Below are 24950 nucleotides of genomic sequence, written 5' to 3' on the forward strand. Positions count from 1 at the left end.
ATAGAGGTACGGGGCCATACATGGACAATACTCAACGAATGAGGTCTGCTGTAGGAACAGGGTTGGTGGCAAGAGGGCGGATGGGAGTGGGGACAGCGCCCAGACAAGGAACGTAGCAGCAAGAGGCAACAGTCTCGGGAGCACCGATGAGTGTGTCCGTGTGACATGAGCAGAGCAACGAGGGGAGGCTACATGCATGCAGACAAGTGGTGAAGATGAGGGAGGAGCCATGGGGGTCTTTGTGAATTGTGTTCAAGTTTTTGGATTTTTATGCCTTAAGGCTGCACCGTCCAGGTGGAAGTCTCTAAGCACATGTGACTGTTGAGCACTTGAAATACGGCCAGCACAAAGTAAGGTGTGCTATAAGAATAAAACACACTGGAGACTTACACCAAAAAGATAACGTAAACTATGTCATTTAAATGTTTAGTGCTGGGCTGGAGGAGTGGCTCAGGTGGCAGGTGCCTACCAAGTTTGAGGCCCTGAGTTCAAACCCCAGTACTGCCAAAAAAAAAAAAATATTAAATGTTTAATGCTGATGACATGCTGAAAATACTTTTTTTTTTTTTTTGGTGGTATACTAGGGTTGTAACTCAGGGCTTCATGCTTGCTAGCCTGGCACTCTACCACTTGAGCCACTCCGCCAGTCCTTATTTGTGTTGGGTATTTTCGACATTAGGGTCTCTCAAACTATTTGCCCAGCTGGCTCTGAACTGCAATCCTCCCGATCTCTGCCTCCTGAGTACCTAAATTACAGATGTGAGCCATGGGTGCCCAGCTTGAAAATATAATTTTTTTTTTTTCGGTACTGGGGTTTGAACTCAGGACCTCACCTTGAGCCACTCTAGTAGCTTTTTTGTGATTTTTTTTTTTTTTTTTTTTAGGATAGGGTCTTCCAAATTATTTGCCTGGCTAGCTTCAAACTGTGATCCTTCGATGTCTGCCTCCTGAGTAGCTAGGATTATAGACATGAGCCACCAAGCCCGGCTAATTTTTGGATTTACTATGTTAAATAAGATGCATTACTAAGATTAATTTCATCGGTTCCCTTTATTTTTTTACAGAAACTACAAGCAAATGCACAACTATACTTGTGGCTCACATCCTAGCCCATCACTGCCACTGAAAGGTGTAACTGTTACCCCTAGGACCTTAGATTTGCATTCCAGAAAGATCACATGTACTGGGTGTGGCCTCTGACTGAGAGAGCCAAGGGTGACAAGCTATTCTAATTGTCAGTGCAAACAATGCTAAAGGCCTAGCTTAAAGCAGTTACAGTAAAGGTTAACAGGAAACAACAGCTTCAGTTGATGGGAGAAAGAAATCTCATTCAGGAGAGCACATTTTGGGGAAGACAGAATTCCTGTGGTTAGCAGTGGATTTCAAGATACACTGAACTCGAGTGGCTTTGGGAGTAGAGCCAACACTCTGAATTAAAAAGGAAGAAGTTGCAGCTCAAATCTCAGGAACTGTGGTAATCTCCAGTGTGGTATTATAACTGCAAGTTATTGCAGACTCCCAGGGTCTCAGTGGAGCCCTGGCAGCACCTTAAAATCTGCACAGAGACAAATGGATATGGTTGTAATGGAGGGCTTGGGGAAGCCTGCTGTGTCCTCAGCAGGAAACATGATCAAAGTTCTTACTGTGACTCTGGTTAGAAGTCCTATAGCAGCCAATGGTAGAAGCAGCCCATGCTCTGATCTGAAGTTCAAGATGCAAAAGAACCTCGATACAGCGTCTGTCAATGTCCAACTCGGGCAGCCAGGGACTTGGGGAAAAAACAATGAACCCCTTTTGGATGCAAAATGAATACTGGGAAGGTGATCAAATATAAAAGAGCCCAATTCAGATATGTGCTGAAAACAAGCTAAATTGCCTTTCACACAGAGTTTAAAGTACCCTGGACACAGAAATCTTCATAGAGGTGACAAACCTTTCCAAGCCCTTATCAAGGATGGGTGCAATGCTGAGTACTGGAATTATATGTGTATTTGTGTATGTGCATATATAAAAGTTACAGGAGGCCACTGTTGTGAACTAGGCTCTTGCATACAGCCCCAATAAATCGGACTAAAAATCAAAATGGAGTCACCATGCTAAAGTTCCATATGACCAAACTGAAACTAAGCTGTTTACAGAAATCAAGAGAAGAGCCAGGTCAGCTCAATCCACATGACAATGAAGATTCCTCTGCTTTAATCCTTACAAAAAAGTAAATTGAAGTAATCTGATATTAACCAACCAATTGTACTTCCTTTTTACCTGACTCCCAGTCCCCACCCTATAGGGAAAGTAAAAACTCTGAAATAACCAATCTGCTTTTCTTTCTTTGCTTCTACTTTCTTCGACCCCTCTTTATAAAGTCAACCTCTTCTCAGCTCAAACACTTGTTCTTTTTTAACAGAATGAAGTGTTGCCAGTTATAAAATTGAAAAATAAAGCCAAGTAAGATCTTTTAAGCTGGCAGAAATCTTGAGTTGAAGTAACTCTGGTGACAAAATATGTAGCCATAACCAGTAACTAGATAGAGAAAGCCAGTATGGTGACACGTGCCAGTAATCCCAGCACTCGAGAGCCTGAGACAGGAGGATGGAAGGGTTCAAGGCCAACCTGGGCAACTTAGCAATACCTTGTCTCAAAATAAAATGCAAATGGGCTGGGGCACAGCTCAGTGGTAGAGTACTTGCCTAGTATGTGAGAAGCCCTGGGTTCGATCTCCAGTAACACACACAAAAAATCTTTAAAGCAAGATGTGGGAGCACATACGCATAGTCTCAGCTACTTGGGAGGCTGAGGCAAGAGGATGGTTTGAACCCATGAGTTCTACACCAGCCAGGGCAAAACAGCTGAACCTCATCTCCAAAAAAAAAAAACAGATAGGGCTGAGGGTATGGATTAAGGGGTAAAGCACCGGCCTCATAAGCACAAGGACCTGAGTATAATCCCCAGTATCACCAAAAAAACAAAACAAAACAAAAATCTTTAGCCAGATGCAATGGCTCATGCCTATAAGCCCAGATTCTTGGGAAGCAGGGATCAGGAGGATCTCAAGGCCAGCCTAGGCAAAAAATTCTGGAGACCCCATCTCAACCAATAAAGCTGGTCATGGTGGCACTTGCAAGAGGATGGCGGTCCAGGCCTGCCCAGGGGAAAAAATCAAAAGACCCTATTCAAAAATTAAGTAAATAAATAAAGCAAAAATTGCCAAGGCTGTGGCTCAAGTAGTGGAGCACCTGCCTGGCAAGTGTAAGGCCCTGGGCTCAAACTCCAGTACCAACCCCTCACCCCTCAAACTGGGGTTTGAACTCTACACCTTGAGCCACTCCACCAGCCCTTTTTTGTGTTGCTTTTTTTTTTTTTTCAAGATAGGATCTTGTGAACTATTTGCCTGAAATGGCTTCAAACAGTGATCCTTCTGATCTCTGCCTCCTGAGTAGCTGGGATTACAGGCATGAGCCACCGGCACCTGGCAAAAAAACAAAACAAAACAAAAAACAAACCCTTTAAATTGCTGTAATTATCCTTTGGTGTCTGTATATCCTGTGTGTATATATATAACACTCAATCTTTGTCCCTAAAGAACTCACTACATATCCATCTGTCAGGGACAAAACTTCCCACAGACATTATATATACACAAGGGCTGGCAAACACATTCACAGTCAAGTAGCTGCTGTCTAAATGGCTGGACTGATTCAGAACCTGTTATTCCTGACTTCTGATCGGGACAATATACTCAGATTATTCTTTTCTTTCCGAGGCAGGGTCTTGCTGTATTGCTCAGCTGGCCTCGAACTTGAGATTCCCTTCCCTCAGCCTCCGAAGTGCTGGGATTACTGGCATATGCCACCATGTTTGGCTCAGAGTATTTTTATCTTAAACAAAAAAATCTGGCAAATTCCAATTCCACTGCAACTCAAAGCTTCAGATCCAAGTGTAGAATCTTACAAAGGACCACATTACAGTGCCTGAAACATAAAGACTCAGAACACGATTCTAGTTAAATGAATATTTTTTTGGCATTCAAGACCTTTATAAACTAAGTAAAAATCAATTTCCCCAATAGACACCCATCACTGAACTCCTGGGTAGCAAATGCCTCTGCAGTGTGCTGTCACAAACCTGGTTCTCAGCTGGTTGCAGACCTATTGCATCAGACAAAACCAATCACGTGTGCCTGACAACATCCGGCCAACCAGTGATCACTTCTGCTAACCTAGGCAGAGACTCAGAGGCAGAGGAGGGCGGAGGGCTCTAGGGTTTTATTTATTGTCATGAAAGATGTCCAGATCAGATGCCCAACTCTTCCTTTTCCAGGAAACTTCCACAAATCACAAGCAACCTCAGTAATTACAACCTCTTTTCCTTGCCTCACAGCAGCCCCTCCCCTCCTGTCTGACCTGCGACGGAAAACACTTCTGATTCTTAAAGGTATGCTCATAGATCGGAAAGATGGCCTTCCCCAGAGCTCCGGGATCATTTTTAGCCAACAGCAGCCTCCAAAGTCCCTAAATGCTTTAAATACGATGGAGAAAAACTGTGCTGCAGATGTTGGCTCATTTGGAGACAGCAGCCTTTGATCTAGCAAAATATGGAGGCCGCGCTGGCCTTGCTGAAGATGAGAAAAGGGCTAAAGGCGACCAAAGATAAGTGTTAGGAAAGGGAAACTCTGCTAAAACTCTCCCTGGCTACCCAAGGGGCAGGAAGGCATGACAGCTCCCTACGCATGCGCCGTACGCCTTTCCAGCCGCACAGGCGGCGGTCCGCACGGAGCATGCGCGGAAGGGACCTCACGCTACCGGCGCGGAGGGGAAAATGGGACGACCCTAGCTCCCTGCTGCTGGAGGATAGGCAAAGCCTTGGAGCCACCAAGGCCCGAGAGAGGACCTAACAACGGGAGGAAGCTGTGACCTCCAGAACGGTGACCGGATTCGAGATGAAGCTGAGTTTAAAATTGGAGGGATACCTCGCACATCCCGGTACTTACATCGTCTCCACTCACTGTCTGCCTTCACTAGCTGGTCCACCAGACCCGGGTCCTTGAAGCGCTTCTCCTGAGTCTCTCGAATGAGGGCAGGGTCCCCTCCTTTATCCACCCGAAACAAGTCCAGATCCAGCACCATCCTGCTTTCTCCAGGGCCAGCACCAGAACACTGAGGGTCCGACCGCAGCAGTCAGCCCGTGAGCGACGCACTGCGCCTGCGCGCTGACCCGGCCTCCCGCGCATGCGCGGCCGCCCGGGGACCCACGTAGTGGGTGGGCGTGGGCTCTGCCGCCGTCTCCGCGGCCTCTGAGCTCTCCGTACGTCTGTGAGTGCCTCAGTTTCCTTGTGTTGTGGGGCGTTGTCTCAGGGTAGGCACAGGGCTGTTTCTTGATCCTTCACCTGGAAGCTAGCACTCCCCGCAGATGTCCTCTATGCGATGGGGTCCTAGAGCTGAACAAAGGTTTTTTTCCCTACACCTCTGCTCTCACTTTTTCTTTTCTTTTTTCTTTTTTCTCTTTTTTTGACAGAGTCTTATATGTAGCCCAGGATGTCCTCTAACTTCTGTCCGAGTTCTGGGATTGCAGACCGTGCTTGGCTTCTCTGTCTTGTTTCCGGAATAGGGCTACAAATTTTTTCACCAGGGTTACCTCAACTCAAGATTCCTGCTCTCCTCCCTCAGAGCTGAAAAACCTTTCCTGATCTTAGGTAATCAAGCTGTTGGTTATAACCGACCTACAAGGTCACAAGGGTTGGTGGAGAACATCATCTTGAGTGAAGTCAGCCAAATTCAGAAAGCCAAACGCCACGTTTTCTCTCGTATGTGGAATATAGGCTCAATACAAATGCAAGCAATGTTATGAAAAGCAGGAGGGGGAGGAGCCTAATAGGAGACAGCGTAAAAGAAGAAAGTTAAGAAGTTGACATACTTTCTATACAAGAATGAATATAGAATTTTTAAACCTGTTGAAATCACTGTAAGACGGGGACTAAGGTAGAAAGGAGAAAAATGGAAGGATGAGCTAATTTGGGTTATAATACATATGTACATGGAAATGTCACAATGAAACACCCTGTATAGCTATCTTAAACAAAAATGTCTTCAAAAAAGGGAAGGCAAAACAGGTCCTGTCTTGGGGGTTGGTTCCAGTGGGAGGGGGAGGACATAAGGAAAGGGTGTAGGAGGGTGAATATGGTAGAAATGTTATGTACTCATGTATGAAAATGGAAAAATGAGACCTGCTGAAACTATTCCAGGAATGGAGGGAGGGGGAATAAAGGAGAATGAAGGAGGGGGTGAACTCAACTATGATATATTGTAAGCATGTTTGTAAATGTCACAATGCACCCCCAGTACAATAGTAATAAAAAAAAGCTCTGAAGTATTCAAGATATGTAAGATACAAGATAAATGAAGATCAATTAAAGGCATTATAGAGTGCAATATTCAGTCCTCATTTTTCTCTTTTTTGGGGGTCACTGGGAATTGAACTCAGGGCCCCACACTTGCTAGGCAGGCACTCTTCCTGCTTGAGCCACTTGCCAGCCCTTTTTTTGTGATGGGTTTTTCTGAGAAAAGGTCTCCAAAACTATTTGCCAGGGGCTGGCTTCTAACTGCAATCCTAATCTCTGCCTCCCACGTAGCTAGGATTATAGGCGTGAGTCACTGACTCACTTATATTCAGTCGCTTAAGTTAATAATTTCTCTTAATGTTCAAAGAATAGATAAAATGATCTATTGTTAAGATGAAATTCAGTTTAGTGTGATGGAACAAAATATTTAATTTTATAATTATATGCTATTTTTACATATATTTCCAGACAAATGAGTGCTTTTGTTACTTAAAAAAAATCATCTCTTAAAATTAGATAAAACACAATATTAATAGGGAAAAGAAGATCACAGAGTTGGGAATGCACAAGTGAAATCTTTGGAGAGAGACATGAGACTTTTCCAAAGTGACAGTAGTATCGGATTTAAAGGCAGTACAAAACATTGAAGTCTTGGATGTATTTGAAAGCAGCTTGGGTGCATTGGGTATATTTTGAAAGCATTTTGATTTTATAACTTTCTTATTTCTGTGGAAAATGCCCTCCAAAACTTTAACTTTTTTTTTTTTTTTTTGGTGATACTGGGGTTCAAACTCAGGGCCTCACACTTCCTAGGGCAGGCACTCATACCGCTTGAGTCACCCCACAGGCCCTTTTTTTATGATGGGTTTTTTCAACATAGGGTCTCACAAACTATTTGTCCAGACTGGCTTAGAACCTCGATTCTCCCGATCTCTGCCTCCTGAGTAGCTAGGATTACAGGTGTGAGCCACGGACACCTGGTTTGTTTTTTAAAGATGAATCTTGCTATATATTAGCCCAGGCTAGCCTAGAACTCTCTTAGGTAGCCCAGGCTGGCTTCGAGCTCATATTTAATGCTTTCCTACTTTTAGGTCACAGAGATAATTTCCTATATTTTCTTCTATCAGGTTGCTAGAACTTTTTGTTAGGTCTTCATTCTATCTGGGGTTTACATTTGAAAGTAATATCAGATAAGGATTCCATTTTATTTTAATCCACAGATTGATCCAGTTTCCCCCCAAATGATGCTTAGACTTTTTTTTATATCCCCTTCTATTGCCTAGAACTGTAGGCAGCCAAGAAATATCTATTGGTTCATTGAATTTAAAAAATATGCTTCTAACCAGGCATGGTAGCTCACACCTGTAATCCTAGCTACTCAGGAGGCAGAGATCAGGAGAATTGTGGTTCAAAGCCATCACAAGACCCTATCTTAAAAACAAACAAAGAAAGCTGGTGGAGTGGTGCAATTGGTAGAGCGCCTGCCTACTAAGCTTGAGTCCTGGAGTTCAAATCCCAGTACTGCAAATCTGTGATGTATGTATGTGCTTCTGCGTTTTGCAGCACTGCTTTCCCACTGGGGGCTCCCTGTGAATGTAACAAGGTCCCTGCTCTATGACATCCTATTCTCTAGTTCAGTTATTCCCATCTCTGATTTTCAATAAAATCCAATCACACCCCTTTCCATAAAGTCCTTTCCGTTTTCTCTTTGCACTTGGGACACCCACTCTCACTGTATTGCCTGGACTTTCTCAGTTTGATGCACCCACTTGGGAGTAACAGAAGCTCTGCAGCTAGAGGCAGGGGATTCCCTTAGAGAATTAAGTCTTTTAGTCCAGCAGTTTTAGTTTAGTAATTTTTAAAATACAGTTTGAAAAATACTACTTAAAATATTTAGCTCCATTGCCACAAGGTGAGAAAAAAGAAAATCCTGGCCACAAATAATTCACTTTTTTTTTTTTTTGTGGGACTGAAGCTTGAACTCAGGGATTCTCACTTGTAAAGTAGACACTCTACCTCTTTAGCCACACCTCCAGGCCTTTTTTCTGTGGTTATTTTGGAGATGAGGTGTTATGAAACATTTACCCAAGCTGGCCTCAAACCAAGATCCTCCTGATTTTAGCCTCCCAAGTAGCTAGGACTACAGGTATGAATCAGTGGTGCCCGGCAATAATTGACATGCTTAACTGGAGCTCATCATGTTGAGTGAGATAAGTCAAGCTCAAAAAGTCAAATATCACATGGTTTTGCTCCTATATGGAATGTAGATCTAAAATGAGTATGACTGGTGACAATGGTCATGATGGACGATGATGATGCGACATGAGTGCAAAAGGAGACTGTCTGGGGCATAGGAGTCAGTGTGAGAGAGGAAGAAAAAAGGAGAGAGTACTAGGGGGTGAAGAGAATTGAGGCCCCAGGCCAGTCTGGGCAAAGATAGGGCAAGATCCTATCTGCAAAACAAACTAAAAGTGAAAGGACTGGGGGAGTGGTAGAATGCTTGCTTAGTAAGCCTTGGGCCCTGAGTTCAATCCCCAGTACCTCAGAAAAAAAAAAAAAAGCCATTGCTAACAAAACCCAATACATAAGTAGAACTGTAGTTCTAGGGTGAAGCCATCACCCCCTTGGGTGATGAGAGAAGAGCTCTTGGGTGCTGCCTCTGAGGATTCAGGTGCTTAAGAACCCTCTTCCAGAAAACAGCAAGCTAGGCCAACCCTTGTTTTCTTTTTGGAGGTGCTTGGATTTGAATTCAGGACCTCACAGTTGCTAGGCGGGCACTCTACCACTTGAGCCACCCCACCAGCCCAACCCTTATTTTCTGTGTGTAGAAACTGAGGCCAGGGAAGTTAAAGGATGGAACCAAACCAAGGACACAGGCTATCTTATGGAGTCAGACTTGCCTCCTTTCTAGAATATGTGGCCTTTTCTTATAGGACAAAGACTACTGGGTGTTTGCATTTTTGTCCCCACAGAACAGTAACGCAGCTAGAGAGTCCTCACCACCTGAGGGAGTAGAAGTTGCAGGCTCTGGGGAGCAGAGTCCTGGATGCCATACCGCCTTGGTAGCTGAGGGATAGTTCAGAGCTGGCTGATGTGCGAGGGTTCTCCGAGGCCTCGCTCTAGCTTCTTTTTGCCTTCCTTGTCCTGTCCTAGGTTTGGAGTAAGACTTCTCAGTATATAACAAGCAAGTCTGATCCTGTCACTTCCCTGCTGAAAACCTTGGGTGGCTATCTGTTATCCTCAGGAGAACATCGAAACATAGCTGTCAAAGTCCTTCATGACCTGGTTCCTACCAGCTTCTCTAACACGGCCCCTGTTTAACTCTTAACAATTCCTGAGCACTTCCCATACCAAATGCTCATGTCTCCCCTTCCTTTCTTTGCACAACGAGCTCCTTCCACCTTGAACTCTCTTTACCTTCTGTGTTCCTCCTAACTGGCTAATTCCTCCTTCCTCCCAGAAGCCCTCTCCAGCACCCTCTTCCCTGTACACCCAGGGTTGGTTAGGCACCCTCTGGTTTCCCAGGGAACACTAGTTTTGACCATACTGTTTCTGGAGGAACTCCAGCTGTGAGTTGCTCACCCTCTTCTGTCAGAGAGACACTGCAACAAAGGGTGATGCTGCGTCCTTGGGAGACTAAGAAGGAATTCAAAGATACAGTGTGGTTTAGGGAAGGCTGCCAGATCTGGGGGGAAGAGGCCTTGGCCCAGCCTCTCCCTCTGACAGAATCAGATGAGGAGTTAATTCTCCCAACACACTATCTTATAGGGAGTTGCATTTCACATGGGATCATTCTTTTCTTTTTTGTTGTTTAGCTTTGGAGATGGGATCTCATTGTGTTACCCAGGCTGGCTTCAAACTCACTCACAATCCCCCTGCCTTAGCCTCCCAAGAAGCTGGAATTATAGGCTGTGGGATGATTAACTTTCAGCAGTCAGAAGAAATATGCTTATGTTCCAAATTCTCCTTGAATCGTTCTTAAATTACCCATAAAGTTTTGTATTTCTACCTGACAAAGTCTCTGTCTCTCTTCAGTAGTCACACTGCTCTGTGGTTCTCAAATAAGTGCCTTCTTTAGACTAAGATTTAAGCTGTCATATGCAACTTCTTGCCTGGCCACTTCTTTGTCAGTCACCGGGGAAACCCTTAAAATTATTCATGTACACCCCACGCCTCTAATTTCAAACTTGATTGTTTGTGACTTGTTTGTTGGGTTAGCAGTGGTCAAGTTTTCACGAGTTTGTTATTTCACTGTCGTATCCTTAGTGGGTGGGGTGACTCTGAAGCCTGGGTGGGATCTGTTGGGTTATAGGAAAGAAGCGGAGGCAGAAGTGAGAGCAATGGCCCTGTAGAGAGTTTGGTTGGAGGAGAAAGTGTGGGGCAACTGCCAGAGTAGGCTGCTAGGGACCCTGTAGGCTACCTAACTAGAATTTCTTCCTCTGTCATAAACGGGATATGACCTGCCTCGAGGCTGTTCTGAGAACTAAGTGATGCAATGCCATGAAAGCACTCGGTCCAGATCTGCCACATGTCAAATTAACACATTTCCTTTTCTACTTTTCTTCTTAGACTTTGGACTTTATTCTACACACAAGAGTGGCATTTAACCCCAGTATATCCCAGGCACCATCAAGTCAAATAGACGTGAGTCCCAAACAACCAGCCTTGGAGTACAGATGGGTATGTTATGATAGTGATGGTCCTGCCTGACAGCAGTAATTAGAGATTTTTGCATCCTGGTGCCATCAAATATGAACTTGAAAAAGTACACTGAGTGAAGGGGGGTTGGGGGTGTGCATGACTGTAACCTTAGCTACTTGAGAGGCTGAGATTGGGAGGATTGTGGTTTGACGCCATCCCTGGGCAAGAATTTATGAGACCCCATCTCAACCAATAGCTGGATGAAGTGGCTTGCACTTGTCTTCCCAAGCTATGTGGGAGGCCGAAATTAGGAGGATCACAGTTCCAGACCAGGGGATGGGGGAGAATTCCAGAGACTCCATTTCAACAGAAAAAAAGCCGGGTGTGGTGGTGTGTCTGTCATCTCATCAGCAGCAGTTTAAGGTAGAGGGATCACAGTCCAGGCAGGCCTGGACAAAAAACCAGACCTTATCTCCAAAATAACCAAAGCAAAAAGGGCTGGCTGTGTGGCCTAAGGCATAGAGCACCTGCATAACAAACACGAAGTCCTAAGTTCAAACCCCAGAAAAAAGACACTGAGCCAAGCATGCTGGTTCACATCTGTAATCGTGAACTTGGAAGGCTGAGGCAGGAAAATCTTAAGTTCAGGGGCAGCCTGGGCTACATAGTGAGACCATTTTAAAAGGAATGACGGAAAAGAGAGGGAAAAGACTCTGGTAGCAGAAGAGGAGAGGGACTGGTACAGGAGGGGCCTATTTGGAAGCTTAAAATTCCCCCAAAAAGAAAGAAAGAAAAAAAACAAAAATTTAAAAAAATTTTTAAAAACTACAAAAATATTTCCCCAAGGCCCTGATGTACAACACCTGGTGCTTAGTGCCACTCAGACTTAAAAGTCTGTGAAGTTCTAAACTCATCTAGCAGAGAGAATTCTTGGGACTAGAGTTTGAACTCAGGGCTTTGCACTTGCAAAGCAGGTGCTCTATCGCTTGAGCCACACCTCCAGTCCATTTTTCTTTGGTTACTTTGGAGATGGAGTCTCATGAACTTTTTGCCCAGGTTGGCCTCAAACCAAGATCCTCCCAATCTCAGCCTCCCAAGTAGCTAGAATTATAGACATGAGCCACAGGTACCCTGAAGGAGAGAATTGTGAGGGGGAGTCAATTGCCCTCAACTAGAGTGAAAGAAAGTACTGACGTAGGAAAATTCAGCAATCCTTGGAAATTGTATGTCTTTGATCTCCTGTAGGATTTTCTCCACATCTAGTCTGTAATAATCCATCTCCTACCCAAAGAAGCTAAGTTTACTTGGAGAATAACATATCCACAAATAACATACCTCTCGTGCCACTTGGGAGAAGCCTGGAATGAGAGGAAAGGGAATTGACATGCTAGGAGTTTCTCATTGCCCCTCACCGAATCTTGGTATTATTCAATACATTTTACTATGGTGGAAACTTTGCCCAATGATTCAATGATTCAGGTGGCAAGAAGTTTCTAGGGAAGGTCCCTGTGACTGTGAAGCCTGTGCTCTTTTCTGTCTTCTCCTCTTCTGGTTTTCCCACTCACCCATCCAGCCACACTCCCCCAACCCAGGTTCAAGAAAAACAACTCAAAAGGTATGTTTTTATTTCACAGAAAATCATGACATGCAATCCCCACCCCCTAACAAACTATAAATGCTTGGAATACAGATTAAAAAGCAAATCCAACCCACCCTGAAGAGACACAAATTTGATTTCACAAAGCTGAAAAAATCCATTACAAAGTCTGTGCTGTATAAATATAGCCAGTCTTATCTTTAATGTAGAGTCAGATCAAAAAAAAAAGAAAGGTTTTGTAGGCATAAGAAATCCCCTGGTCCTTCAATAGTTCACAATCTTCATTTGTATTCCCAGCCAAATACAGGAGACAAGTACAGGAGAGTTACTTATGTGTTCCAGGACTCTGGGTAACCAAGTGGGACTTAAACACTTTATCTCCTGAGCTCACAGTTGCTCCCCAAATAGCCTGTGCAAACCACTGCAAGCCCTGAGTCAAGGGCGAAAGCCTTCTCCCATGACAGATCTAACATGTGTCTGTTCTAAAATGTATGTACAGGTCTGGGGATGTGGTTAAGTGGGAGCACTCTTGCCTAGCATCTGAGAGGCTCTGGGTTCCATCCCCAGCACTGAAAACAAGAGTGGGTGTACAACTCTATGAGTATACTAAAAGCCATTGAGTGTTTTAAATGGGCAAATTGTAATGTTTGCAACTTATATCTCAATAAAGGTGTTTAAAAATATCTTAAGTGTCTAAATTGCTATGGGAGCAAAAGGTGACCCCCTTCCCTTAGAAATCAGCCCAGTGATGAGTAGTAAAAAGTTGATCCTTAAGGTACCATAACTAAATCAGTCAGTGGAGTTTGAGGTTGCTCTGGGGGCAGGCAATGAGTTTCAAGATGCCAAAATAAAGCAGTCAAGGGGGATGTCATTTTTCTACTTCTTCCAGAATAGTTTAAGGACTTCAGCAGCCTTTGTGGCAAAAAGCCACAAAGTTATTCAGCGTGAAGCAGAAGCCTAGGAACTGAGGAGGCTGCAGGAGACAGTAGGCTGGAGCCCAGGGGCTACATGTGTGCATCCATCCCCAGGACATTCCACTATGGCCGCAGGTTCTGAAAGCCACACAAGGATGGAGAACTTGGACACCCAAAGAAAACCGTCTAGATTTATTGAGCCAGAGGCTTCCTGCTACCACCGATGCTGTTGATGGCCAGAAGTCATGGCAGCTCTACTTCTCAGTGACTTGTAAGATCATTGCCAGGGTAGCCATAGCTAATCAGATGAGTAAACCACTTTGTGGCAAACAAACCACTTGGAAATGCCCTCCGTTTCTAGACTGACCCTCTGGTCACCAAATGGTCACTGAGAAAGAGAACAGGCACAAAGCATGGGCAACTGGGGCTTGATGAAGTGTTGGGCATTGTCTCCCTCTGACAATGACAGAGGGAGAATTGCCAGTAGTAGGAAGAAAAAGATAACTGAACGTCTTTCTCTGGCTTTACCATCCTAGGGACTTGGAGTTCATCAGTTATAGTCGGAATAAAAGTGGAAAGGGGAAACAAGGATATCCACGTGACTTACCTTTCAAAAAGGAATGTTGCTAGAAATGGGGGCCAGAAGAATTTTTAGTTTTTAGAAAATGGGAAAAGAAAAAGGTAAGGACAGGGGCTCAAAGGTGAGAAGCATCCCAGTTTGGTGAAGACCTTGTTCAACATCTCTAGTCTTCTCTCCTTGAAGACTGGTCTGGTTGTGTGCTGGGGTATAAACCTTGGATTCAATTCCTTTCTGGCCAGCCTAGAAGTTACTAGTTCTGTGGCTGAGCTAATTCTGTGGCTGAGTTAAGCTCAGAAGTAGACATCATGGCCACTCAGCACCATGTCACTGTGGGCTGGAGTCTCTAGTACTGTCCCACTAAAACCTTGGCCTTCTGTGTTCTTTCAAAATAAGATGCCCCTGTCCTGTGATATGACCCAGGCTTCTAGGACTGGATGGCTCAGGATGGACATTTTTCTCACTGGAAGAGGTTTGCCATCTCTGGGTAAAAGCCAATAAAGGACAGGGATAGGATATTTGGGCTTGGAGGTTACCTGGTTCTCTTCAATGTCAAAGGGTAGGAGGTTAAAAAAAAAATTGCTGGGAATAGATCCACCCGGGCTTTGGGCATTGTTTTTTGCAGTACTGAGGCTTGAACCCAGGGCCCTGTGAACACTAGGCAAGCGGTCTACCACTGAGCTACATTTCCACACTGGGCATTTTCTTAATAAATATTTTCCTTTGGCTTTTTATCATTTACTTAAGAGAAGGAAATGAGGTACGTGGTTATAAAACAAAACAAAACAATCCTTCCTGCCTCTCTTTGTGCTTGTCAAGCCTCTTCACCTTCACCTTGTACAGGCCTCACTTTCCTTTTCCTCTGACTGTCCATTACCTTGGTCCAGGAGAAATGAATCCAGGCTACCATGGAAACTGTCCATAGAGAACCCCGACATCCCCTCACCCAGCCTCTCTCCTAAAGAGATCATGAGCTGAGGGCATACAATCAGGAAAACACCCAGGTGTTCCTGCCCTTAAATAACAGGACAGAAGAAATCATTTCCATACTTAAAAGAGAGAAGTATTTTCACTCCAGAGCTATAAGAATTATGGGCGAGCCAGGTACACCTAGAATCCCAGCACTTGGGAGGCAGAGGGTGGAGGATAGCAAGTTGGAGGCCATCCTGAGCTATACGACAAGCCCCTATCTCCAAACAAAATAAAATAAAAATAAGCAGGTGAGGTTATGGCTCTGGCGATTCACCATTTCAGGAAACAAGATGCAAGCAAGGGAATAACACACAAACCAAGTGTGGGTATATTTGGCTGGGTTGAGGCAAGCAGAAAGGAAGGTTTGGGTACTCTGTTAAAAAAACCAAAGATCTGAAATTCAAACTTCTTCTGATAAGGCCACAATGAAGAGATTTCCAGCAGTGGGTATTGCAGGATGCTGGTACCCAAATCGCCACGGACTTGCAAGGTGATGCACTGGCCGAGGCGAGGAGGCAGGTGAGGCAAGGCGCTGCCTCTACAGGTCCATGTCTGGGCCTCCTGAAGACGTCTTCAGTGGCACTGAGTCAAATCCATCAGGAGTCCTCTGAAAGAGAGATGGTGACAGGAGCTGGCTGCTGCACATGGACAAGTTTGGGGGACAAAGAAGAGAAACGGAAAATAGGTGATAGAAGGACTCCTTATGGAATTCCTGTTTTCAGTGGCTTTGTGGAAACAGAAATGAGACACCCTCTGTTCTTCTTACTCCCTTTAGGCTCTGTCAAAGAATAAAACAAATCTTTAAAATCCCCTGTTTGGCATTTTTGATGAGTTCTAGAAAATAGAACTGTTCTTCCATTAGTGAATTAAAAACCAAGGTCTAAGGAGGCCAAGGGAGTTGCCCTGGCAGGTCAGCACAAAGGGAACACGATTCCAGTCATCTAAACACCTAGCTGCCATCCTGTCTTCACATCCCTCCTGTCTTCTCCTCCCTCTCACCATGCTCCCCACCCACATCTGTTTGGATGACTGGCTTCAGGCAGGTGTGCACTCTGGCAGGTAGGGTTGGAGCAGCCCTGAAGGAGTTGCCTGGATGCTCTCTGCTGGCCCCACGCCCAGTGACAGTGGTGTCTGTATTGCATTTATGAGCTTCACACTCACTCACCCACCCACACAGAGCCAACCCGTCCAGCTCAGAATTGCTCTACAGTGAGCAGTGTAGACTAAGCTATGACTCAGCTCCTCAGGACCTGGCCCAGACACCTGAGAGACAGCACCCTCCACTGGTCAAGGGAGAGCCTTACTTTTCTACCAGAAGTTCTAGGGATTATCTCTTCCCCACCTCCAGAAGAAAACAAAAACAAACAAACAAACAAAAGGGGGTGTGTGTGGGGGGGTGATTCTTACAACATCAATGGTTCAACACTCCTTCTGGAAGTTAAAAGACCCAAACAGTTCACCAAAGGACCCTGGTCAAAAGCAGCCTTGGGCTCCAGGGAAAAGAGTATTGGTAGGAAATACAGAGTAGAAGGCAGGATTTCCAGGTAAGGGACAAAAGAGTGTGGGGAGTTGGGAGTACAGCAGTGGACCCTGCACAGTGCAGGGTCATTTAGTGTCCTAGGAGTGGTGTCTTCTCCAACCCTCCACCCTGACCTCAGTGCACTGCCAGTCTCCCTACCTTGGAGGTGAATGATTTGATCTTCCCAAACAGTGTCTTCTTGCTGGTAAAGATAAGGTCGTCTTCAGCATCCTCGCCTTCCATAATGGCACAGCTATCAGCTGCTGGCAGGTCGCAGTCCTTAAGGGTGGCATTCATCACCAGTTTGGAGTACTTGTATTCTAGCCTGTGAAGTGGGGGATGAGAAAAGCAAGACACCAAATGTGGGAGTTAGGGGGAAAGAAAGAGAAAGGTTGGGCTATAAACAGATACTAGCATGTCTTGGGTAAGGAAACTGAAAGGTAGGAAAATGGTGTTAGGACCGGGGAACAGATCTCAGTGTTCTGATCTTTGTTTCTTTAAGGCTCACTGTTTCTGTGATCTCAAATCTCAATGGAGATATTGAAACCATAAAGTCTTTATTTATATTATTAATAATAACAGGGGAAAGGACATTCTCCCTCTCTCTCTCTCTCTCTCTCTCTCTCTCTCTCTTTTTGCAGTGCTGAACTACAAACCCAAGGGTCTCTTGCATATGAGGTAAGTGCTCTACCACCGAACTACATCCCCTGCCCAAGGATATTCTTTGCTTTTCTCTTGAGGATCTAACAGCTGTTTGATTCCCCACCTGTTCAGGAGTGAGGATAACCAAGACACATGCTGGAGAAGTAGCTCTACAAGTTTCTGGCCAGTGTCACAGGGTCTATGGCCAACTCCAGAAAAAAATCTCCACTAACATATACTCTCAGATATTCTCCTTGTTCAACGATCCAGCCTGTCCACCCTCAAACTCCAGTATCCCAACATGTACTTTTGATTCTTTTTCCAAAAGTAGCAGGTCAACACGGTGAGCAGGATGGCTGTACAGGTGCCTGCAGAGATGCCCATTTTCAGCCAGAAATCTATGGTTTTGCAGATGGTGACTCTCTGCTCAGGCAAGGAGATGCCACCAGAGCATATCTTTGGTTCTCGCCACACATAAGTAGTCTTCTGTTGGGGAGAAAAACAAAGGAACTCAGATCTCCCATTCCCTTCCCACCTGGGAAGTCCCCAGTCAGAGGACAACTTACCTGGATCCCAGCCACACAGCTGCTGAGGAAAGTGTGGTAGTCAGCGGCTGAGCAGAGGGGACAAGCAGAGACACTCTCCCACAGGAAGTGGAAGTTACAGCCATCACAGGTCCCATCAGAGCATGTGCTGGCAAAGCAGAAAGGGAATCTGAGCTCTCACTTGCAAGACTGATGGAAAAGATCTGTTCGGATGCCTGTTGTTTCATTGCTTGCCTGATTCATTTTCTCCCTGCCCAAAGTGCCCCACTGGTCCTGCTGACTTGTCCTTAACTTAGATTCAGCTCTCCAACTACCTCCGTGTCTCCGCCGGGCTCCCCACTCTCTTCCCGTCTATGTTTCTGCTGACAACAGATGATTGCTAACATAAGGTGCCAGAGCTCTCGTGTGGCTGCCCCTCAGAGATTCCTGTCCTCCCCATGAATATGTGACGTTTTGTAATAGCCACTTTGATGCAGCTTCCTGGGTATGGGCTTAGAGGTAAGGTGGTGTTCAAGAATGTTCTTCACTGTGGTGTTTACAATAGCAAGAACAGTGATTTTCCACCACAGCTGGGTCAAGCTTTTTTGTTTTCTTAGAAACAGGGTCTTGCCATGTAGCCAAGGCTGGCTTCAAACTTGAGATCTTCTTGCCTCAGCCTTCTGAGTGCTTGAATTACAGTTGTGCACTATAAGGCCCAGCTAATCAAGATGTCCTGCTCCACTTCTTGGCTCCCTAGTCAGTGGTTTCAGAGAAGCACTTCCCAAACTACGCTCATCAAGACACAAGGGCTCATCAAGATGCTAGTTAATGTTATATGGCGGGGAAAAAAATGAATGGTGTCCTGTGTTCATATTATTCTTGATCTAGTGCCCTGAGCTATTAAAATCAGAATTGGGTCTTTTAGTTGCAGAGAGGTTCCTAGGATTCCTAACTCCTTACTCATCTTAATAATGGCCAGACTACAAGGGAAGTCCTAAAGTCCCATTGTTTTATTTGATCTTCAAAACAACTTCCTGGGGGAATTTATGATTGTGCTCATTTTACATGCAAGGACAAAGAGGCCTGGAGAAGATAAGAAATGTGTCCACGCTAACACAGCTAGTAGGTGGAGTTGTTGATTTAAATACGGCTGTCAATGACAGCTGCTCTGCAGCTACCCTAATGGCCTGGAAGGTGAAGGTAAAGGTAGCTTTGATTCTTCCTTCTGACCCATTCTTACCATCTGAAGATTGAGGGTTTGGGGGCCATGGCTGTGCCCCCAACTGCTCATGGATCTCAAACTACTTTTCTCTTTGGCCATTTTTTCAGCGTTCTCTGGTTATTGGGATGGAATGTGTCCAAGGAAGGGAGCTGGTGGCCTTTGTCACACCCCCTTGGTAGGGATTACCTCGGCAGCGACAGACTTCCAGGGGCAGCTTTCAGTGGATTGCATCTGACACGGATAGTGGTTGATCTTCCAGAACTGCAGGACTGGGTCACATCATTGGACCTATAGAAAAAGACAGGCCCCATGGGGGGAAGGAGTCATTCGACCACGTTATTGGGGAGCTATTAAGTGAAATCAACATGGAATGATGCCCTCCGTGGGCAAGTCAGGACTCTGGTTCTATCCTGACACGCTTGGAGTGCATAGACTTTGGTCTATATACGGAGAGACTAGAGACCAGGGTGATCTAATCAAAGGGGAAGTGCACTGGTCTAGGAAAGACATGGCCCTTACACACTGGGGCCTCTTAGGTTGGAAGTCTGCTACAGATCTTCCGGTATTTCTCCCTGCTTCTAGGGTTGAACGGCCCCAGTAATACTCAAGAAGCTGGAATGAGGGAACGACCAGCCTTTACTCTCACAACTGGGCAGGTCTGCTGGACTACAGACATGTTCTAACTTGCTAGGTAGGAGGTGGATAGAGAGAGAAGGATACCACAGGAATTGTGGAGGAGACCTAGGGTTTCCATAGACTGGCCTCTTATCTTCACCTGAAAAAGAAGATCACATCTGGGATTCCTGAGGTCTCCGGGTGGAAAAGTTCAGCTGGAGAGGTGATTCCATCCAGAGTCATGTCTGTTGACACTCCTGCCAAATTACAGCTCCTAATTAGTTCTCACTGGTAACATTATCTGGCAGCCACTTCAATCCTTTCAAGATCTATCCACTCCCAACCTTACTTCAATTCATCCCATCCCAGAGTGGCCCATGAAAAAGTGAACTAAAGCTTTACCAGAGGTCCCAGGGACACCTGACACACCAGGTGGAATAGAAAACAGAGGTCAGGCCACATTTAGTGGCGCACACCTGTAATCCTAGATACTTGGGATGTGGAGAGTGGGAAGACTGTGGTTCAAGGCCAGCCCAGGCAAAAAGTACCCAAGACCCCATCTTAATCAATAAAAGCCAGGTTTGGTGGAATGCACCTGTCATCCCATCTATGCCTGAAGTACAAATAAGATCATGAATTCAAGACCTATTTGAAAACTAATGAAAGCAAGTGGGTGTGATTCAAGTAGTAGAGTGCCTGCCTGACAAGCACAAGGCCCTGAATACTGGGGGCTGGAGGTACTAGAACTCCCAGTACCAAACACAAAAAAAGAAAACACAGGTCAGAATGGGGTCATGTACCTCCCAGCCTGGCTCTCTCTCTCTCTCTTCCTCTCTCCCTCCCTTTCCTCTCCTCCTCCTCCTTCTTCTCCTCTCTCCCCCCCCCTCTCACATACACACACACACACACACACCACACCACACACAGGCATGGAGCAGCTGGCTTACTCACCAACAAGTCGATCAGCGAGGCTGACAGGCTGTGAGGACACCCCAGCCTTGTAGCCAGTCACCTCTGAGGGGATGATGACCACCTGGCAGACGTAGGCCATAATGGATTTGGAAAAACCTGACTCGCCCTCAGAGATGCGGAGGTCAGTGACATTGTTGGTGCACAACGACATTTTCTTACCCTGGTGGGTGGGGTGTGGAAAGAAGCAAATGGTTACAGAGGAGTTCCCAAAGGAGGGGACAGGGAATGGTTTTCCCACATCTAAAAGTTCAGCTTCCTTCTGGTGCCTGGGCATTTTAAAATTTAAGTGATATTAGAATGTGATATTTTCAATAAATTCTATTACAAATTGAACTAAATATGTCATCTGTTAGCTTTTTTCTAGATTATAAGTAGAGAAAGAACCTGAGAACAGAAAGAACCCTTTACATTATAATAAAACAGATTTTTGTCTTTAAACTGAGAATCTATAATGGGGCTGTATATAGAAAATATTTCTGAAAAGAGCAAAGGAAACTGTTAGGGTGAACAAAAGGAAGCCATGTTAGAACTGGACCCCCTCTCCCTTGAAAGTGACCACTGAAAACTCTCCACCTCACCCTAAAGAAAAATAGACAACCACCTTTAGCCATTTACTAGAAACTCCCCACCTAGCCTGGAAGAATGACCCACGTTATCTGGGGAAGGTCAGAGGGACATTGAGGATTTTCCTGCCAGTGACTTTCCTGGGACTTCTCCACCAACCTCCAATGTGAACCCCCAGTCTGTAAGCTGTGGTGGGCTCCAGCTCTTTTGCTGGGGACCCCCTCCACAGGTTTCTTCCCGAATAAATCCTGTGCTAGCATTTGAGCCTATCTATTCTGCGCCTTTCAGTCTAATAGAGCCAAGAGAAAAAAAGATACGACTTCCCCAATTCCCCACCTCCACCTCTCTCCAGGTCTCTGCATGACATGTTCACTGCCTGGGACTTGCTTTTGAAAACCAGTCTCATTTCCTCAGTTATCACCACCTGTTATTTCTGAGGCTTCACTTTACCCTCTTCGAAGACTTTTAAAGCCAAGATAGATACCTATCTCTGACCTGTCATAGATCACTTTATCCCTTGACATGTCCTCTGTTGACACAGACCAACTCCTCTGCATGCCACAGAAAGGTAGCAGCCAGGGGATACAAAGGCCTCCCCACCACACAGGGTCACAGGGACACAACGCCCTACACGTTCCCTGCTTTGTGACCGTGGGACTGAGTTTTCCGAACTTCCTGCTATTCACGGCTCATGGGGAACTAGTCAAGTGCAGGAGTGTCTGGATCACTGTTGACATTTCTGTCTTTGGATTTTGGATCCCGCAGGATGACATGGTTGATGATGACATTCCTTCCTCATACCCTTTCATGTTATTTTCTTTTGTACTGTCAGCAAAGGCACATGAAGGTTTGTTTTATCCAGTGTTTAGAACACAGGTGAGAAATACACTGACTACTGAAGACCATTTTCTCTTTTCTTTTCTTTTTTGAGACAGACTCTTGTTATATAGGCCAGGCTGGCCTTGAACCCGAGATCCTCAGCCTCCTGAGTGTCCAGGCATGTGCCACCAGGCTGGCTCTGAAGTCTGCTTTTTAAAGGCAGGGCTACACAAACAAACAAATGCTTCCTCCTGTCTATTCTTTTTTGGTGGTACTGGGGTTCGAACTGAGTTCCAACCTCACACTTGCTACACAGGCACTGTACCACTTGAGCCACTCGGCCAGCCTTTTTAGCTTTGATTATTTTGAGCTAGGGTCTAGACTTATGTCCAGGCTGGCCTGGACCTTGATCCTCCTGTTTGTGCTTCCCGTGTATCTGGGATGATGGGTGTGTGCCATAATGCCCAGCTTTTATCAGTTGAGATGGAGTACTGAGAACTTTTTGCCTGCGCTGACCTTGATCCTCCCGATCTCTGCCTCCCAAGTACCTAGGATTATAGGCTTAAACTACTACACCTGGACTACATTTTTGAGATGGGGGTCTCTCTATGTGGTCCAGGCTGACCTTAAACTCTTGGGCTCTAGTGATCATCCTGCCTCAGCCTCACCAGTAACTGGGATTACAGGTGTGCACTACCTGGCTCTACTTAGTCTTGCATAGAGAGGTTGAATATCTCTTTCTCTGAAATGCTTGAGGTCAGAATTTTTTCTGCTTTTAGGTTTTGGAGTATTTTCATAGACTTCATAGTTGAGAATCCTTAATCTGGAAATCTAAAACCTGAAATACTCCAAACTCTGAAGCTTTTTGAGCACCCTTGGAGATGCTCAACCAGTATTCATTCTGAGGGGGTAAAAAAGGTCAGGTAAGAGTAAATAAACACCTTATTTTAAACATTTTTATTTGCCTAAATGCTTATCATCCAGATGATTTGATTTTAGGGGAAAAAGTCCTCAGGGAGAATTATAACCATTCATAAACCTTGAAATCTCCTCATTCTCCTCCCGCTGGCAGTACTGGGGTTTGAACTCAGGGCCTCAAGCTTGCTAGGCAGGTGCTCCACCACTTGAGCCATGCCCACAGCTCTTGTTTTGCTTTAGTTACTTTTCAGGTAGGGTCTCAACTTTTGCCTGGGGCCAGCCTCAAACCTTGATCCTTCTGCCTAAAACCTCCAGAGCAGCTGAGATGGCAGGTACCACCTTGCCTGGCTTACTGATTTGAGTCTGGAGTCTTGCTAACTTTTTAGTAGGGCTGGTGTCAAACTGTGATCCTCCTGATCTCAATCTCCCGAATAGCTGGGATTATAGGCATGAGCAATTGAGTCTGGCTAACCTCATTCCCTTGCTGCCTGAAAGTATTCTATCTTTTCTCCTGTGTTTTACTCTGGTCTCTGATCTACCAGCTTCCCTTTTTCAGTTTGCACACTGTTAACTTACATATCTTACCTGGTTTCCACAGAGACTCAGGGTAAAATGATGGAAATATTTAAGGCCTTTCGAAGTGAAACTTGGTCCTCCAGCCAGAGAGACAGTGCTTGCCAAAGCTGAGAAGTTATAGTTGAAAGTCCTGGACGGCGTGATACGTGAGAAGGTGCAGTTGTTGTAGCAGAGAGAGTGGATCTGAGTGGGAGAGGGACCAGGTCAGGCCAGCTGGCCACAGAAGGCCTTGACGAGCTGCAGCTGACAATGGCACACTTTTCCCCAGCCTGGCCCTGCCCAAAGTGGGAGAAAGAGGCAGAAGAAAGGACTGGAAGTAGACATTAAAAGAAGTCGAACAGCCAGTAGTGGGATTTATGTATATCTTGCCATTCAATTATTGGCACACATAAGATGCCAGGAGGAAAGGCTTGTACACGATTGCCAGAATCACCAGCTCGCAGAGGCCACCACCACCATATTCCAAAAGCCTTTGACACTGACATCTGCCCAGCAACTGTCTGGTCAACCTTGGACTGGCGCCACTCTTGTTATTAATCATTGTGACCAAGGATTACTGTTTCAAAGTATACGATGCAATCCTCATTTTTGTCTTTAAAGAACGTCCCTGGCTCAAACTCTTTGAAAATGCCCATAGTATACTGTGCCACACACACTGCTATTGCAAAGTTCTGCTGTGCCCAAACAAAATTCTTTGTATTCTTTGGAGAATCTCTCTCTGATTTTTTAAAAAATTTTTTGTGGTACTGGGATTCAAACCCAGGTCTTCATACATACTAAGCAAGTGCTGTACCACTGAGCTACAGCCTAGCCTCTGCTTTTCTTTCTTCTTTTCTTGTCTTTTTTTTCCTCCAGGTCTTGCTTTGTAGCCCAAGATGGATTAAAACTCTCAATCCTGCCTCAGCCTCCTGAATGCTGGGATTGTAGGTATGTACCACCATGCCCCATTCTAGCCTCTGCCTTTCTTACTTTCAAGCAGAAGATAATGAGGTACTAATTAAAATAAGAGTGTCCAGAGTGACAGGAAAGACATTTCAATTATTGCCCTGCTGATGCACAGCACCCCCAACACATGGAACACATGGAACCCTGCTTCATCTTCCTTCCGTCCTCTGCAGGACATTGAACTCTGAAAGGACTTTACTCCCAGCTCCTTGTTCTGTTTTCAGGTCCCTATTCTATGGCAGCCTTATACCCTGCAATTCCCTCCCACCGCAGCAGAGGGAGCTCCAGGGAAGATCATGGCAAAAGAGGTTGCCGGGAGTCTGTATAATCACTACACTTACTTCACAGCTAAACCCAGTAATTTTTGCAGGGTAGAATAAATAATGGCTTTTTTTTTCCTATGGTACTGGGGTTTGAACTCAGGGCCTACACCTTGAGCCACCCCACCAGCACTTTTTTGTGATGTGTATTTTCGAGGCAGGGTCTCTCGAACTATTTGCATGGGCTGGCTTCAAACCACGATTCTCCTAATCTCTGCCACCTGAGTAGCTAGGATTACAGGCATGAGCCACCAGCACCCAGCTTTAAATAATGTCTTA

General features: G+C 45.3%; 2 protein-coding genes and 1 long non-coding RNA gene across 12 annotated transcripts in view; 1 reads left to right on the forward strand and 2 right to left on the reverse strand.

The window, feature by feature from the left end:
* The window catches only part of Sars1 (seryl-tRNA synthetase 1), a 20847-nt gene extending 15632 nt beyond the window's left edge, over window positions 1-5215 (reverse strand). Inside the window, exon 1 of one of the 2 annotated variants that reach the window (XM_074050844.1) lies at window positions 4988-5215. In XM_074050844.1, the coding sequence (XP_073906945.1) occupies window positions 4988-5123 (136 nt within the window). In that variant the 5' untranslated portion in view covers window positions 5124-5215. The remainder of the gene's footprint in view (window positions 1-4987) is intronic. The other variant, XM_020163066.2, reaches the window with a different exon arrangement.
* On the forward strand, window positions 5181-15845 carry LOC141414945 (uncharacterized). 3 transcript variants are annotated; one of them, XR_012439961.1, is made up of 3 exons: window positions 5181-5309; window positions 10904-11014; window positions 15455-15845. It is a non-coding gene; the product is annotated as an uncharacterized lncRNA (long non-coding RNA). The 3 variants fall into 3 exon arrangements; XR_012439960.1 differs by having other exon boundaries at window positions 5296-5689; XR_012439962.1 differs by having other exon boundaries at window positions 5296-5689; window positions 10904-10978.
* Elapor1 (endosome-lysosome associated apoptosis and autophagy regulator 1) overlaps window positions 12584-24950 on the reverse strand; it is a 73956-nt gene continuing 61589 nt past the window's right edge. For 5 of the 7 annotated variants that reach the window (XM_020163061.2, XM_074050842.1, XM_074050838.1 and 2 more), the window contains 8 exons: window positions 23416-23589; window positions 20509-20689; window positions 19718-19814; window positions 19129-19230; window positions 17763-17889; window positions 17504-17682; window positions 16714-16879; window positions 12584-15642 (listed from right to left, as the gene is read on the reverse strand). In XM_020163061.2, the coding sequence (XP_020018650.2) occupies window positions 15574-15642; window positions 16714-16879; window positions 17504-17682; window positions 17763-17889; window positions 19129-19230; window positions 19718-19814; window positions 20509-20689; window positions 23416-23589 (1095 nt within the window). In that variant the 3' untranslated portion in view covers window positions 12584-15573. Of the gene's footprint in view, window positions 15814-16713; window positions 16880-17503; window positions 17683-17762; window positions 17890-19128; window positions 19231-19717; window positions 19815-20508; window positions 20690-23415; window positions 23590-24950 lie in introns of all 7 variants that reach the window. The other 2 variants (XM_074050840.1, XM_074050839.1) reach the window with 2 other exon arrangements.

The sequence above is a fragment of the Castor canadensis genome, chromosome 12, assembly GCF_047511655.1.
Source record: "Castor canadensis chromosome 12, mCasCan1.hap1v2, whole genome shotgun sequence".
In the NCBI taxonomy this organism is placed as follows: domain Eukaryota; kingdom Metazoa; phylum Chordata; class Mammalia; order Rodentia; family Castoridae; genus Castor; species Castor canadensis.